Source organism: Urocitellus parryii, chromosome 1 (genome assembly GCF_045843805.1).
Source record: "Urocitellus parryii isolate mUroPar1 chromosome 1, mUroPar1.hap1, whole genome shotgun sequence".
Classification (NCBI taxonomy): Eukaryota; Metazoa; Chordata; class Mammalia; order Rodentia; family Sciuridae; genus Urocitellus; species Urocitellus parryii.
The window spans coordinates 212,494,769-212,513,176 of record NC_135531.1 but is presented as its reverse complement, the minus strand read 5'-3'; the positions used below and the strand labels follow the sequence as shown (position 1 = coordinate 212,513,176).

Sequence of the window (18,408 nt, the reverse complement as noted above, 5' to 3'; positions counted from 1 at the left end):
GGTTTTCCTATTGGAAATAAAAATAGATATCATTGCTGTGATATCTGTGATGATTTTCCTCTTTGTGATATAATTTTCTTAATTTGGGTCTTCTCTCCTTTTATTTGGTTAGTTTGGCTAAGGAATCATCAATGTTATTTACCTTTTCAGAGAAACAACTCTCTGTATAATTGATCATTTGTATTGTTTGTTTAATCTCTACTTAATTAATTATTTATTTCCTTCAACTGGTTTGTAGTTGGTTTGTTCTAGTTTTTGAAGGGTCTTGAGATGTATCAAGATGTATAGTTTGGTATCTTTCTGATTTTCTTATATAGGCACTCATTGCTATAAATTTTTCTCTTAGAACTACATTTATAGTGCCCAGAGATTCTAGTATATTGTATTACTCTTCTCATTTGATTCTAAAAATTTTAAAATTTCTCCTCTGATTTTTTCTTTATGTATTCATCATTCAAAAATATGTTATTTAATCTTTATGTATTTACATAGTGTCTGTAGTTTTTTGGGGGATGTTGAGTTCTAATTTATGTTCATTGTGATCAAATAAGATGCAAGGAATTGTTTCATTTTTTAAATTTGTTGAGAGTTGCTTTGTTGCTTAAAATATGGTCTATTTTGGAGAAGTTTTAGTAAGCACTGGAGAAAAAAGAAAATTCAGCAGTTGTTGGATGAAATATTCTTTATATATGTGTTAGTTATATTTTGATTTATAACATTTTTTAGCTGTGAAGAGTCTTTGCTGAGTTTATTACTGAGAGAAGTTTGTTGAAGTCACCTAGTATTATAATGAGTTTTTTTTTTTTTTGGTACCAAAGATTGAACCCAGGGATGCTTACCCACTATACCACATCCCCAGCCCTTTTTATTTTTTATTTTGAGACAGGGTCTCACTAAGTTGTTCAGGACTTTACTAAGTTGCTGAGGCTAGATTCAAACTTGTGATCCTCATATCTCAGCCTCCCAAGTTATAGTGAGGTTAATCTGAATCTTTAAGTCAAATAGTGTCAGTTTCCTGTATTTAGATGCATGTATCTTTGAAGCATAGGTATTTACTATCATTATATCATTTTGTTAGATTGTTACCTTTACCAGTATGTCTCTTCTGATTAATTTTGGCTTGAATCTGATTTGTTAGATAGGACAGTAGCTACTCTTGCTCATTTGGGGGCTCCATTTGTTTGGTATGTCAGTATCCATCCTTTTGCTTTTAGCATGTGGCTGTCTTTGTCTGTAAAATTAGTCTTTTGAAAATTACATATAAGTGGGTCTTGTTTTAAATTCATTCTATCAGCCTGTGTCTTTTAGAGTTGAGACCGATCGCACTAAATATTATAGATATGTTAATTAATCTTGCATATTTTCTTATTTATAATGTTTAATTTGCTTCTGTTTTTCATTTGCTTAGCTACTCTTCAAAAATGAACTTGTCTAATTGTCAGCTCTGGGATTTCTTTTTGTTTTTTTCTGTGTGTAATTTTTCTTTCAGGTTTTCTGTAGTGTTGGCTACTAGTCATGAATTCTTTTAGCTTTTGCTTTTCTTGGAAGGCTTTTATTTGTGCTTTGATTCTGAAGGATAGATTTGCTTGATAAAGTAATGTTGATTGATGGTTATGATTTTTCAGGACTTGGACATATTATTCCTAGCCTTCCTGAATTTTAGAGTTTATGCTGAGAAATCATAAGTAATTCTGATTAGCTTGACTCTAAACGTGACCTGATGTTTTTTCTAATGGGCCTTTTTACAATCCTATCCTTGTTCTTTGAATATTGTAATTTCAATGTGTCATGGAGAGATTCTTTTTTTATTTATTCTATTTTGTGTTCTGAATTCCTCCTATGTCTGGATGCCCATCAAAGTTGCACAGTTTGGAGATTTTTCTTTTCTTTTTTTTCCCCCTGAAGAGGTTATCATGCCATTAGTTTTCGTGTCACAATCCTCTTCAATGATTCTTAAAATTTTTCTTTTAATATCATCCCAAAGTTCTTATATATTCATGTCATAGTTATTTATTTTCTTTTCTTTAATACTGCCCAAGAATTCAAGACTGACTATTTTCTCTTCCAGCTCTTAGATTCTATCTTCACTGCACTCTACTCTATTTGACTTTCAAGTGAACATTTTATTCAACTTGTTACTTCTTTCATTTCTGTTTCTTTTTCAATATCTCCTTATTTATCATTCAAATACTGTACTGACTTGTCTGATTCATTCAGTTGTTTTTCTATGTTCTCTTGGAATTAATCGATCATTTAAAAAATAATTGTTTTAAATTCTTTATCTGGTATTTCATCCACATCAATATCTTTGAAGTCAGTTTCTGGTAAATTATGAACTTAAGGAAGTATCATGTTACCTTGTTTTTCATATTTCTCATATTCCTGTGTTGGGTTTTATGCATTTATTGGATGGAATTATCTTTTACTCTTATGTTTGGGCCTTTTTAGGGCACAGCCTTTTCTTGCCAAAACATTCTAGATATGAGGTTGTGGATTTTCAATGTATTTCCAAGTAGGTTTTGTAGAGTAGGGTCCCTTCTCATTCTTTGGTGATGATTAATATATTTTAAATTATAATTATGTCTGAACCTCCAAATTTCTCCACTTTTACCATTCTCTCCTACTTATACTGGTGAGAAGAGAGGTTGAAAGCTATTTCAACAAGCTTTAGTTTTAGGTTACTCCAGTTAGCATCTTAATAAGCAACACAAACAGTCCTTGCTCTCTTTAAGGGATACATATTCCAAGAAGAAATAGAAAGAAGGACAGTCAGATCTGTTCTACTTTTCCTAATGGTCTCAGAAGATGTGGGTCCTTCTTGTAAATCTGGTAATTGTGTTGTAAGTAGCAGTATTTGTGGTTTATACCTGCATGATTGCTCTTCTGATTTAATAACTATACATTCTAAATGGATATGGGAACAATCTAGATTGAGACCCATTATAGGTATGGTTTCCATAGTCTTTATGTTAATTTCCTCTGTTTTTTGCTGTATAAGTGGATGTCCCACAGCTATTCCTTCTTGTGACTTGGTCACTAGTTTGTATTAAATTATCATAGAAGTTTGAGCATGGCTGGTTTGTGTATAGAGCAATATGTGGTGTTTATAGGCTGGGGTTACCTCAGCAGTCAAGTCTCTACCCTGTAAACTTGTGGTATCTTAGGAGATTCACAGCATCCCATAGAAAATAGTGAAACAAACAACAGCAACTACAGAAACACATAATATATAGCATTAAAATAAATCCCCGGTGCCTACTATGATATCTAGAATATTAATTACCACAAAATAAAAAATGGCGGGGTCAGCAATTGCCAATAGCAAACATAATGAATAGACATGAACTACTTCTGGCATTAAAATAAACAGGAGGCATCAACTATACCATGCACAGTACTTATAACTACAACAACATGAATAGTTGGGGCAATAATTGTACAAACCAAATAGTTCTGAAAGATAGTAAAAATACAATTCATTAAGTCAAAATAAAAGGTGATAATAAGATAAAAGAAAGTTTAGGATGTTCAAAATGTAAATAGAGAAAGCATAATAGAATAGAAAGTGATTGCTAGAAAGGAGGACAAAAATTGGTAAAAGAAATAAAATAAGTAGAGAGAGAAAATATCAGAATTTGGCTATTAGCAGGAGAAAAAGAAAAACAAAAATTTTTAAAAATACAAAAATGAACAAAATACTCACCCTCAAAAAACAAGTCACAGAAAAACAACAATCATGAAAAATTATAAAAATGAGAAAAAAGAAACAACTATGTGTGTTTTTCTATATTTGTATACCTATATATCTATATCTAGGAAAACAGGAAAAGATTTCTTATGGAAAATGAAAGGATGGTCTCAATTGAGGTGATCAACACTGTCAATAAGTATTAATGATCACTATCTATGCCTGACTGCCCTTTCCATTTCTTCTTGGACTATGTGCTTCTCAGAGAGAGCAAAAGCTGCTTGTGTTGCTCACTAAGATGCTGGTGGAGTAACCTAAAACCTAAGCTTATTGAAACAGCTTTCAGTTTCCCTTCTCACCAGTTTAAGTAGGACAGAAGGGTAAGTACTATATTTTAGAGTTTTACCTGGGCAGACCAGTTTGATACAACTGTAGAGTTCTAAGTAGGGAATTGCAATGACTGGTACTCAGCTTTAATTGGGGCTTAGGGACTTGTTGGGTGGTATCTGCTCTAGAGAGATTAGATCCAAATACCCCTAGGGCTGGGCAGATTCTAGTCTCTGCTGGGAGCCTTGATCTCAAGAACTTCTTCAGAATTCTACTCACAGGCCAGGGAAAAGAACCTCTACAAATCTCACGTGCTCCATCACCTATGAACATAGCCTTCCCAGGCTCAATCCCTGATTGTAATCACACTCAGCTATTCCCTGACCCTCTTTCACTGATCATGTGAGTCACCAGACTCAAAGGGAAAGCAAATTGCTTACCTCATATTTCTGACTTGAATTCTACTGGTAATATCTTCTCTGTGCCTATTTCAATCTTATTCTGCTAAGTACACATAAGGCCACACTGAAAGTTCTTGCTGGGATAATATAGCAATATTTGCTATGATCTTCTGGGCTCCCGTAACAGCAAGCTCTAGTGCGTCCTCCTCAACATGGCTCTGTGCCTCAGCTTTTCACTTTGCCTGTTGAGATACACAGAGCACTTTTAAAACACCAAATCACTCTGCAGCTTTTGGTTCAGCTAAGTTCAGACTGCTTTTCTGTTCTACAGGGTTTTCTGTGCCAAAGTTGTCCATTGTGTCTCTCTATTTGTGTTATCCCTCCCCTCTGCAGTAAACTGGCACCACCGTTGCTGCCACAACCAGTCTGGCTCCAGTGTACTCTTTCTTGTCCTTTGTTCAATGTACCCAGATTTCTGAGTCTCAAGAGACTTTGACAGCCTCATATTGTATTTTAGTGAATTCCCTTTTTCATCCACCTCACTGAGAAGCAATATTCCTGATGCTTGCATCCCAAGCCAAGGAACAAGTGAAAATACAGCCTTCCTCCTATCTGCCATCTTGAATCTTCTTGCCCCCCTCTCCTGCATTTTATATGTTAAAGTAATGTTGGAGCTTCAGTGTGACTAGTTTGTGGTTTGTCTGTGAAACAAAGTTTGTTGTCACTTGGCCGAACTGTGGGCATAGTATAGGAGTAGGGTCTGTATCCTGTGCACTTGTAGTATCCTGATCATCTCCCAGCACATTTTAGTAAAAGGGGGAGTAAGCAATAACAATAATAGTACAATAGTAGCAACCAATATACAGCCTTAAAATAAATGTCCAATGCTTAAAGGGACATCTATAACACTTAATGTCACACAAAGAGAAATGGTGTGGTCAGCACTTAACATTAGCAACAATAATAAACAGCTGTATAGTAGATCTAACATTAAAACAGCAGGTGTCAACTGTGCCATCGACCATATTAAAACAACCACAACAACAATGGTGGGAGGCAGGAATTATATAAACTAAAAGGTGCTGAGGATTGAACCCAGGGCCTTGGGCATGTGAGGCAAGCACGCTACCAACTAAGCTATATCCCTAGCCCAAGTTATGGTTTCTTAAGTGAAAAAGAAATGTGGTAGAAAGGCAAGAGAAAGTTTAAAGTATTTAAAAAGTGAACAAAGGAATCAGGAAAGAGGTAGCAGATGACACCTATAAACAAGGATGTGTAAAAAATAATGAAAAATGATAAAATAGGAGAAGAGGGAACACGAGTATTTGACTATTAGAGGGGAAAGAAAGGAAAGGAGTAATAAGAGGAACAAAACAAAGGTAAGAACAAACAAACAAAAATAAAACCAAAACAAACCTGCAAAAGACCCTACCCCTCCAAAGTCAAAACAAGGTTAGATAACAAATGGGTGAAAGAAAAATGATAAAAATGAAAAAAAACTATATAAATATAAATATGTGTATATATATCCTCAAACCTATCAGCACAGCAATAACATGCACATATACACAGTGGAAAAGGAAGAAAAGAGAGAAAGCAATAGGAAAAAATTCTTATTGAAAGACGGAGGCTTGTTGCCACTGACCTGGCCAAAACTGTTGGCAGGATGGATGTTTATTGCCTATCTGTGGTGCCCATCTTTCTGTTTCATTTTGAGTTATGTACCTTCGAGGGCTAGGATTCCTAAATCTGACCTCTTTCTGTTTCCCACGAAGTTGCAATCTGGTGTGGCCTAGAACCAGATCTGGTTGTAATAACTCTCAGCTTTCTGTCTCACAGTATAAGGTAGGATAGACTGGGGGACAATTAGAATTTTTTCTGTACAGACTAGGTTGATGTACTCCTAGAGTAGGACTGATGTAGAGATCTAAATGGGAAGTTCCAGTGGTTGGGGTTTAGTCCTAAGCAAACTTTGGAATTTTGTCCAGTAGTATTTACTCCAGAGAGATTAGATCAACATCCCCTATTACAGGGACGATGCAATGTCTGCAGGAGATCTTGATCTCAGAGACCTCTCCAAAATTCTACTCATAGCTTGGGGGAACTATTCTTCTGCAGGTCTCATATTGTGGATGTGGACTTTCAAGGATCGAATTTGGAGTGTCTGCAGTTTCTGGCCTCTCCCCAGCTGGTTGCATAAGCTACTAGAAATAAAAAGAATTTAAGCCTCTATCTCCTTAGTATCCCCAGCCTAGATTCTCTTAGACACAATCCTCTTTGGGCTTATTTCAGTCTCACTGGGCCAGGCACACTCTGGACCCCACGGCAAGTATTTACTGGGAAAGTATTGCAATAGTTTTTATAAACTCCATAGTTTCCACAGTTGCAAGCTGCCCCAGGTCCACTTGCAAATGGTTTCTGCCTCAACTCTCTCCATTGCTACTTGGAGATTCAGAGCACTTTTCAATCAAGAGCTTCCCACACTACACTGTCTGTGAGTCAGATCAGATCAGCCTTCCCCTTTGTTCCTCAGGTTCTCCTGTGCCAAATATATTCACAGTGCTTTTCTTTCTTTCTGACTGTGTTTATCCCTCTCCTCTGTAGGGAACCAGTGGCACTAATGCTGCCCCTGGAGGCAAAGCTGTCGTGTCTCTAATGTATTATTTTTTGTTCTATGTTCAAAGCTCCTGAATTTCTGTGCCTTTATGCTTATTTTACTGTCTAGTATTAAATTTCAGTGAATTCATGTGGTCACCCACCTCACTGAGAAGCAATACTCCTCTTGCTTGAATCTTGAACCACCCAGCAAATGGAAAGTGTGCCCTTCCTTCAATTCACCATCTTTAGAGCATTTTCTATAGGGTCAATTGCATGGTGGTGAATTTCCTCAGTTTTCCCTTACCTTGGAAAGACTTATTTCTCCTTAATTTCTGAAGTGTAGCTTCTCTGGGTATATTATTCTTGGTTGGTAATTTTTTGTTTGGTTGTTTTTTAGAACTTTGACTATGTCATTGCATTCCCTCCTGCTAGTTTGTACTGGGAAGTCTGCTATTAGTCTAAATGAGGATTGTTTTACATGTGATTTGATAATTTTCTCTTGTTTTTATAACTTTTCCTTTGTCTTGTCTTTTGGCAGTCTATAATAAGCCTCAGAGAGGATCCTTTTTGGTCCAATCCATTGGGGACTCTTTGAGCCTCCTGGACCTGGTTGTCTGTATCTTTCTCAAATTTTAGAAAAAAAATTAGCTATTATCTTGTTGAATACGTTTTCTATGACTTTTACTTTCTCTTCTCTTTCCAGAATACCCATAATACATGGCTTTCTCATTTATTGGTGTCCCATAACTCAAAAGATTTCTTCATTCTTGGTAATTTTTTCCTTTTTTTTTTCTTTAAGTTTGACACGGCTATTTCAAAAGATCTGTTTTTAATCTCAGACATTCTTTCTTCTACCTGATCTGTTTTGCTATTGAGGTACTCCACTGCATTTCAAATGTTCACTTATTAAATCTTTAGCTCCAATATTTCTGATTGGTTCTTTTATTATGATTTCTATTCTTTGCTAAATTTCCCCTTCTTGTCATAAATTGCCTTCTTAATTTTTTAATTTTTCTATCTATATTTTCCTATATCTTATTAAATTTGCTTAAAATTACTCCAAAAAATTTTTTTCAGACAGTTCATTCATTTCCTTTTCTTTTAGGTATATTGCTAGAGAGTTACTGTCTCCTTGAAAGGCATATCATGTTAACCTTTTTCATGATTCTGGTGTCTGTATGTTGATATTTGTACATCTGGCAATTCAGTTGCCTCAACCAAGTGTATATGGTAGTTTTTTTTTTTAGTAAATGTATTTCTCCTGGGCATGTGTCCTGGAGTGTTGGTTGGACAGACTGTGTTCCAGATAGATTCTTTTGTGTAATGTCCATGTAGCGTCTTCAGCTCTAATCAACATTGAGATGTGGTGGTATTTTAGTGCCCTGGGTTGCAGAGGTTGTGGTATTTTCCAAATTTTGTTTGGCCAGTTGAGATGTAACTCTTAAGTGAGGCAGATTTTCTGACAACTCAAAGTGCAGTATTTCCAGCTACAGGTTTGGGGTTCCCATCAGTTTCTATAGATCTTATGGGGGTGGTGCCACCTCAGTGGGCCCAGGTGGGTGTAGTACACCATGCCTGGTGGCAAATCAAGGTGTTGTCAGTATCTGAGTGTCTCACAAAGGACAGACCTCACCAATGGGCCCACAAACAAAATATTTTAGTGTCTTAAGGCTACAAAAATTATTTTAAGCTTTTGAGTCAGTGTCCAGGGGTGGCTTCCGATTGCTTCCCAAGGCCAAGGGTGGGTGGCCAAGAACACTGCTTTCTGGGAATGAGAGTGTATGTCACACTTGTGTTCTTAATACATTTGTTTCAGCTAGAGTCTAGTATAATGGTGATTATGGAGGCTACATTTTCAGTATTTCAAAGAACTGAAAATTCTGAGTTTTATAGGATGGAAGGGTGAAAGTTATTTATGGAAAGTTTACATTTTTCAAATTTATCTTGAGAAAATTGATTGGAAGGAATGGAAACCACAGCTTGACAGATTTGTGTCCAGAACAGTTGACACTTATTACTTTAACATGAATAATAACTTGAATTTGTTATTAAAATAAAATATGTATATCTGTAAGCAAATATAAGAAAAAATCACTATGGTAAAGATTGTAAAACTTTGACAAGAGTAATTATAATATGTATTTTATATAATCAAGTCAATTGTGCATCACAAGTTTTCTATACTACTTACACCTTGAAGTCTAACTGTGATAAGATAGAATCCTTTGAAGAAGTCATAATTATTAGAACTGACACTATGTGGGACCTGTAATGTAAGAAATTATAATTACTGCATTCACAAATTTATGTTTATTTGCCATATCAATGCTTATAAAAGAACATAAAGTTGAACATTGTTAACATCTAAAAAACTAAAACCAAGAAAAAGAATGATTAATCTTTCAATCTATTCTTACAATTTCTTAATGATTACTGACAGTTTATTTGAAGTTATATTATAACATTTTTATGTGGTGATTTGAATTTCCAAAGCCTTGATTATGGTTAATTAAATTTTTATTCATATAATCCCACAAGAATAGGCCTATTTTATTATATTTGCTTTGGACCTGGAAAATTGGTTAGAATATCTATATAAAATCACTTCATTCAATTAAACTTTGCTGCACTTAAACATGTTTGTGCCCCTTAAAAGTGAAGAATAAAATGGTAACTTGGGGAAAGATTTTGGCTCAATATAAGGACTTTAAAAAAATTAGAACAAGCCTAGAGCAGTGGGGCATGCCTGTAATCCCAGGAGTTTGTAAGTTCAAAGCCAGCCTTATCAATTTAGTGAGGCCCTAAGCAACTTAGCATAACCTGTCTCAAATAAAACACAAAAAGGCCTAGGGATAGCCAGGCACAATAGTGCATGCCTGTAATCCCAGCAGCTCGGCAGGCTGAAGCAGGAGGATTGCTAGTTCAAAGCCAGCCTCAGCAATAGTGAGGTGCTTAGCAACTCAGTGAGACCCTGTCTCTAAATAAAATATAAAATAGGGCTAGGGATGTGGTTCAGTGGTCGAATGCCCCTGGGTTCAATCCCTGGTTACAAATAAATAAATAAATAAATAAGAAAAGAAAAGAAAGAAAGAAAAAGAAAAAAAAAGGCTAGGGATGAGGCTAAGCGGTTAAGCATCCATGGTTTCAAACCCTGGTACCAAAAAAAAAAAAAAATAGAGCAAATAATGTATTCATAGATAATCTTGTTTTCACTGATTCTATTCATTTGAGTTAGAGGTATTTTTTGTTTTGCCTTAAAAAAGGCCATTAGTGTTAAAAATTTATCTGCCCCAAATCAGTTGAGGAATGTTTATTTAGTACTCTAGATGCTGGTATCTTGCCAAATTAGCTCTGCTTCTCTTTCATATTTACATCCATTTCTGGTACTTTCCTTCCAAAACAATATTAGGATGGTACATTTAATAAGTAATTTTTCTTTCTTGTGTTAATTGTCAATTAGAATATCTTTAGCTATAAGAAAATCCCTAACCGAACTTACAATGACTTAAATAATAAAACAATTCCTTATTTAGCAAGATGTCTGGAGGTAGGAAAGCCCAAGAATAATAGGCCTATTTTTTCTGGCATTATCTTGCCCTGACTTCTTGCTGGTTATATGATTTATAAACAGATGACTACAGCAGTTCCACATAGCATCTGACATCCACAACCACAAAGAGACTTTCCTCTTGTAGCTCCTTTCAAAAGCTTAGAATCCTTTTCCTTGGAAGACTGACTTTGCATTTCATTGTCCATATTGGATTTTTTTGTCCATGCACTTACAAAAATACTGGCTAGAGGAATGGGAATAGATGTAAATGGATGTAAATGTAAATGGATGTCTGCACCAAATGAATCACTTAGCAATCTTGTTTTGGTCAAATTCCCATTCCTAAACCTTCCTATAAGAGATTTTGGAGCTATCACTTTTAGAACCATGCCATATTTTCTCCTTCCTGTCACCTATCAGAAGAATGAGGATTTGGACGCTGGTACAAGCTCTGGCTTTGCCTTATGGGTCACTATTATTTTTTATTTTTCAATTCAATGAATTTTGACCATGCCCCCTACAGTCCACTTTAATGTGGTTGTCAGCTCCTAGCTGAACCACTAGATTAGGTAGAACCCAGAAACCCTGGAGGTGAGAACTTCTAAATGGGAATGGATCTCCTAGGAAGAGAATGTACACACCCAAGAAATTTCAGGAGCATATTTTTTTGGTTAGAAATGGGTATGGGACCAGAATCTCCCCTATAAACCAGACTGAAAATCAAAGATGTGCATTTAGGCAGTGGGAATGGGATAGGGTGGTTGGTGGGTGAGGAGACAATTTCACTAATTAGACTGAATAGACTGAGTGTTTGGATGGGTCTATTTTGGAAAGGCAATATTAAAAAGTGATGTAGAGTTGTGTTTTCCACAGGATCAGACCTGATGCAGCCAGACAAAGGGATTGGGACAGGATTACCTTTCATCCACATTAATCCACTGGTGACTCTCTGCAATCTTGTTATTTAGTGGAGGAGCACTTGGTGTCCCCTGACATTGTTACACTTTAAGAGATAAGTTTTCCTTTAGGCCAGATTTATTGTGTCCATTTCCCAATCAGGCAGTCCAAAGATGCTGATGACTGCATCATCTAACTTTCAAAGGCACTAATTGTCATTTTGCTTGGAAAGCTCCCTTCCCATGAAGAAAATATAAACAGCTCTCAGGTAGTTTATAAACACAAGGCTTAGTTTATAGATTTGTTTCTGTCATTAAAGTACCTCTAAATATTTTTTTTTGTTATTCTTGCCCCATGTTTGCCTCCAAATATTTTTTGATGCTGTGAAACCAGTACCCAAGGAAAGTGGTTTAAATGTGACTATGATAAAAATTATTAGCTAAGTTGGGAGTCAATTTAGGCCTTTTGCAGTGGCTCAAATAGGCAGAATTATAGAGATGATCAGTCTGGTTTTCCTTTTTTTTCTGAATTACCTGTTTTGTCTAACTTCCTGGAAAATCATAGTGCAATGGTATCTGTGGACTTCAGTATTTGGGGATGGGGAGGCTTAGTGGGGCTGGGTAGTAAATGCCTTACCCTTCTGCAGACTAAAATTTCTTGAAGTATTTGAAGTGCTCAACAAGCCTGAAAAGAGTAGAATCTTGGTGTTTTATGATAAAGATAAAAATTAAAAAGCACTTAGAAAATTTGGATGGACCAAAAGAAATAGAAATTACAGATAACTACTAAATAGTTTTAGTTGTAAAATTTAGGATAATTATTTTCTTTAAAAAATTATATTCAGTTTTCAAATTTAGAATATAGATGAGGGGTTAGAATATTTTTTACTATCTGTGGAATTTAGCTAGTTTATTATCATAATTACCAACAAAAGAGTTAAATTCAACAAGAACTTTGGGAAATAAAAGCTAACCTGGGTCTATAAAAGCTAACCTAGGTCTAAGTTATTTTATACAGACTTCTCTGTCCAAAAGAAAAGAAGAATTGATCAGAAAAATAAGTGTCCAGATTTAAATTTAGAAATTGAATATGATTTTATTTTAGAGACTAAAAGTCCCATGTTTCTAGAAAATGGCTGCTTCGTTTTGTGAAGAGGCTGTGTGTATGAGTATTTCTCTTGGATTTTTACTGTGCAAAGTGTCAGTATGTGGAGTGGATATATGTAATGATGGGAGTTTTTCCCTCCTTTATAAGCAGCATTCTAATGGAAATGCACGGCTCTGCCATTATTATTGCCCGTGTAAATATTTGCCTCAAGATTTAAGCCTGCAGCTCTGGGAACGGCTCTAAAAATAATAATATTGTTGAGTATTTATATGTCATTTTCTTTCAGCATGTTTTTCATTTTTATTCTACATGTACTGAAAAATGTCTTACAATTTTCATAATTGTGGTAACTAGAAAAAGCTGTTGGGATATGAGGCTTCTCAAATCAACAAGGAGGTCAAAATGGATGTCATCCCTGTTCATGGCATATTTTGGTTTGAAATATCTGGTTTTAATGTTTAATAGTCATTTCGTATGTTTAAGTGGTTTTTAATGTTGCACAAAAATGGCACCTAATTAATACATTCACACAACGTACAAAAATGCACTGAGTCTCCTGCACTCAAATTTGTACATATTCTCCTGCTGCTGTATTTATTTATAGCAATGTACACTGCTTAATGTGTGCTTTTATATGAAAAGCATTTTGTAAATGTTTGCTATTTGCATTTTTTCTTTGAGGACAGCCACAATCTTGTACCACCATTCAGTAGGAGAGATCATCAAAGCAATTAGTTTGAAAGTACTTCTTCATTTACCGAAGGATTTTAACTCTTTTGGAAAATTATGGGTAAGATTGTAGATTATCTTAGACTGAATTCTATAGAAACAAAACTGAGACAAGGATTTCTAGGACAATGACTTTTTTTGTGGGGGAAGGTGGGTGCTCTCAGAAGAAGCTTGTGAAGGAGGCAGAATAGGAAAGGGGAGATGTGGAATCAAGGAGGAAGTCTCAGTGGAGACTGGATCTTCTGTTGGCTTCTGCAGTGAGACTCTGGAGGGAGAATGTGTCACAGAGTTGGTCACATCTGGAGGCAAATGGGCTGGTGTATCAGGCATTGATTGTGGTTGGCCCTGAAAAGAAGGTAGGAGGGTAGCCTCTTGGGTGAGGCAGCTCCCAGGGGACCCAGGGTAGTTCACCCATAAGTTGTCAGCCAAGACTCACAGCATGTTGGTGATGGGAATTCCAGCTAATTAAGGCAATCTGGGCATGGCACCAACCGCCTCCATTATATAGATGAATGACAATTTAAAAGAACAGGAAACTTGTTGGACCTAGGTTCTGTCGCTTTTCCTCCAGAGGACACACCACCCCCACACATCAACATGTGTAATCAAACAAAGGTAAAAATTCAAAACATGTTCAAAGCCCTTCAATTATAGTGACAGTTTAAAAATATTAACTAAGATGTGGACTTCAGTTCTGTTCTTATTCTGTTGCTTATGGTGCAGTATTGGAGAATTTATCTGGCTAACTTTGCTGTTAAAATGCATTCATGTCACAGTAGGTGCAAATGGGCTCCTTGAGAAAGGACGTGACATATTGTCCATGAAAATCTGAGGGTGTTTGGAATGCCAAGTGCACTCAGGCAACCTTTCTCCTGGCTTAATTTTCCTGCTTCAAATGCTTTATTTGCAGAAGCCTTTGACTGTCTGTACATGCAGAACTGATTCTGACAGAACCAAAACACTTGCTGTGTTCAATGAATGAATTCCTCTCAAATTCTTTCTTTGCAATAGATTATTATGTCATACTGAGGAACTGTAGAGTATTCTTTTTACTGATAGAACATCTCCAACCCTCTTTTTCATCCCATTATAGAGTAGGTGGAGAAGATTTTTTTCTTTGAAAAGCAATTTTTCCTACTTACTAGAATAATGGCATGCCTTATAGAAATGCTTAACCTTATATGAGAACAGTGAATTTCCCCTTAGTATCACTGATTTAAGGGTTGTTTTAGTCTGTTTTAAATTGTTAAATATTTTTCATGGGCATAAAGACATTAAAAAACTTTGGATTGCAAACTTAACTTTTAAGTGTAAGACCATTGAAATAAACAATGGCACATTTCCATAGTGGATCAAAGAAAATATTTGTTGCTATTAATATTCCCTCTGATTGCATCTGAATTTGATTATTCTAATTTATTAAACAGGGATAATAATATGCAAATAAACTCAAAATATAAAGAGGCATTAATTTAGACTTTAGAATGATAATGCAACCTTTTCACCTTGAGTAGGACTTTGCTATGACTTTATACAGAAATTGAACTAAGCCAGTGCCTAGGAGTGTTCTGAAAGGAATAAAGTATTTTGGAGCACAGTGGACACATGATTGAGAAGGCAATGTGCAGGGATCCTGTTTATAAATGATTTCCTTATGATCTGAAATTCAACACCATTTGTTATCTTTTCATTACCAATATTTCCCAAGAAAGCTAGCAGATAAGAGGGTAAAGTAAAAGATATAGACTTCCCTTTGAATTCAAATCTTAAATAAGTATCTTCCTCAGTCTGACTTTATTTTCCTTTATGTAATTATTAATCTGTCTACATTTGTATTTATCTCGTCTAGACATAGGACTTTTGTTGAATAAGAAAAAACCCTTTTTAATATGTATGTGTAATAATGTATTTACCAATATTTATTTCATTGATTGATCATTTTTAAATATTACTGTAAGCATGATAGAATAAATATTTTTTAAAATATTATTTCTCTTTAACTTGTTCAAACTATGCCTAGAACTCATGGAAAGACCAAATAAAGTATTGAAGGATCCAATGTATTAGAAATTAGAAACTTTTCTTTCACAGTCATTAAATTTGGCTAACATTTTAAAAATACCTCATTTGGGCTGGGTGCACTCGTGTGCACATATAAACTCTGCAACTTGGGAGGCTGAAGCAGGAGAATTCCAAGTTCTAGGTCAACCTGGAAAACTTAGTGAGACCCTGTCTCAAAAACAATTTAAAAAGAGCTGGAAATGTACCTCAGTGGTAAAGTACCCCTAGGTTTAACACTCAATACCACAAATTAATCAATGAATCAATGCCTCATTTATGTAATTAATATTAGTTGCTAATAGTTTGAGCAGTTTGAAATCCCTTTAAAGTTCATAATTTCTAAACTATATGTTATAACATTTTTGTTTCTTTCAGAAACTTCCAACTAAGTGAAGAAGACCACTGGATTTACCAGGCTATTTTAGATCAGTATCCTGGAGATCTCTTTGGCAGAAGGACTCTGTATCTCGATATGTTACAAAGATATTTTCCTCACAAATCTAGGCATGACTTGGTGAGTGCAAGTTGAAATTGTTTTAGGGGTCAATGATTATGGAGATATGTGTGTGTGCACGTGTGTGTGTGTGTGTGTGTGTGTGTGTAAAAATAATCTAAAATTTATTGTTTTTCCTACTCTATAGAAAATAGTTGAATTACAGGTTGAAAGTCTGTGCAGGTCATTTTTCCCCCCAAAACTATATGGTCCATAAGCAGGTGAGGGCCTGTCTGGCAACTTGCCCCAGAAATCTTCACCATGGCTCCCAGGCTGCTCCGCTAGTGTTTGATCCTCAGGTTTACAAACAGGTACCTGCCTGCTCTCAGAGGTTCCACCACGTTTGGATCTTTCCTGAAGGTTAAATGCTTGCCCTTGCATCCACAAAGTCTGCCACACCTTAGCCCCTCTAGTCATAAGGATGCCAACACTCACCCTGAGAGATGTCACTTACCTGTATCTTCCCCATCACAGCAACTCTGCCTGTTCCCCTATGTGGGTAGAAAACACACAGACCCCAAATTCAGAACTCAAAGACATGACTTAAATTTCCATGAGAAGGAATTGGAAAATTATTGTTTCATTCTTTCATGGGAAAACCCACAAAGACAAGAAAATAGAGGTTACCATATCACCAATTAATTTTACAATGACTTATCTTATAAATTATATGTAAACAAGCATGTATAGGCTCTTAATTTTTAATGCTATAAAATATTATCACATATTCTGTACTTTTATTATTGTTTTAAATTAAGCAAGTAACAGCAATACTCACATGTGTATAGAAATTACTGTACATCAGTTTTAGGGAAACTCCTTTTAACACACATAGCAGTGGGTGAAAGTAATACTATTGTTATTCTTATTTTCTCATTAAGAAACTGAAGCAAAGTCCACATAGTTAGAGTGACTATTTCCCACATTCTTCCTATTCTTTCCCTGTCACTACCATTTCAACAATTAATTGTTTAAATTCTGGTCTAAAACAGATACCTCTTACATAATAAATAATTAACTCTGGATTTTTTTTACATTCTTAATTTACTAAATTATATCTTCTTTTATTCCTAATCAATTTTATTTGCTTCTGTGACCAGCTGCCATTGTTACTGTAGATTTTTATATTTTTTCTACAATTTACATGATTTTTTTTGCATTTTTATTCTACATTGGATCAATTAGACCATGTTTCTGCATGGTGTATCATTCCCTTCTTAATGTTTGACAGATGTTAAATATATTTTCTGACCTTATTAACAAAGCTAAGACATTTTCAGAACACATTTTGGTAGCTGATACTTGGTTTAAGTGAGATCATAGTCTGTTTGATCATGTGTCTATTTAACCATACCTAAAGTATTATTTTAGGTGGGACATACTCTATCCTGCTTGCTAGCTTCTTTTCTCATACCACTTAGGAATTAAATAGTATGTCAAAGATGTGGTCTATACTGAAAAAGTAAAGAATTATTTAGATCAGTGATGCTTTAGTTCAGAAAACACACCTTTGTATGAGATCTTCAGAATCACTTGCAGGAGATTTTTAAACTCTCAGGCTCTTCTTTTCTGCTCTTTGTGTACCCCTTTCACCCCGCTGTCAACCCCATACTCTGATACTTTCCATGATTGAGAATCACTGCCAAAAGTGTCCCTAGTTACTATGTGACAATGTCATATCCCTCAAGAATGTAGGATGAGAAGGCTAAATGTCATTGCTATAATTAAGTTTAGTCATTCTAACATCTGAATGTTTTGATAATTAAAAGCAAACTGAATCTTCAGGATTATTGTAGCAATTTTTATGCTTATGTTTTTCATTGTCATAAAGACTTGATATAATTTTTAAACGATGCTAACAACTGACTTAAAAAATGGTGCACTTAAAATTATATATGGAGGGAGTCTTGCTTTCTGCTCACTGAATCATGCCACTTAGAAGTGAAAGTTGCTTTAGAGACCAGTTGGTCTGAACCTATTCTGTATGAGGAAAATAAGGATTTATAAAAGGACTTGTAAACATCGAATGCCTTTTTCTCAATTGCCAGTCTTAGTTACTGTGTTTCCTCTTTAGATGTTTGTCCCAGTTTTTTAAAATCATTGGTTATAATTAATTCTATTCATTTTTATAACAATGACATACATCATAGGCTCATTTTAACAATGATAAGAGTTCACCATCTATTATCTTTTCAGGTAGAACATGAGAAACATTGTGACCAATATCACTTTGCTAGGGAGCAGCGAAGGATCTTGATAGAAAATTGGAATAAGAATAGGAAAGACTTTATACAGAAGGCAGTACTTACCCTCCTTGAGGCCTGTGCAGCTCATGAAATGGAGAGCATATTGGCTAAGGACAGAAAAAAGCAACAAGACCTGTGTGCTGATCTGAAAGCCAAGGTAAGGTGCTCACAGAAGCTGTTTTAGTATTTTTCTGGGTATTCATTGGAGAACCCACTTTTCCTTTTGTTCAAATCCAACCTAAAGTTCAGTTTCTCTGAAAAGCCTATCCTGAATAAAACTGTTAGTTTGGACCATATTAATTTTCAATTCT

At 35.3% G+C, this 18,408-nt stretch overlaps 1 protein-coding gene across 1 annotated transcript in view; it reads left to right on the top strand.

The window, feature by feature from the left end:
* Ccdc148 (coiled-coil domain containing 148) overlaps positions 1-18,408 on the top strand; it is a 204,524-nt gene that overhangs the window by 42,435 nt on the left and 143,681 nt on the right. The window contains 2 exon segments of the mRNA XM_077798485.1: positions 15,734-15,872; positions 18,048-18,254. Coding sequence (XP_077654611.1) covers positions 15,734-15,872; positions 18,048-18,254 — 346 coding nt within the window.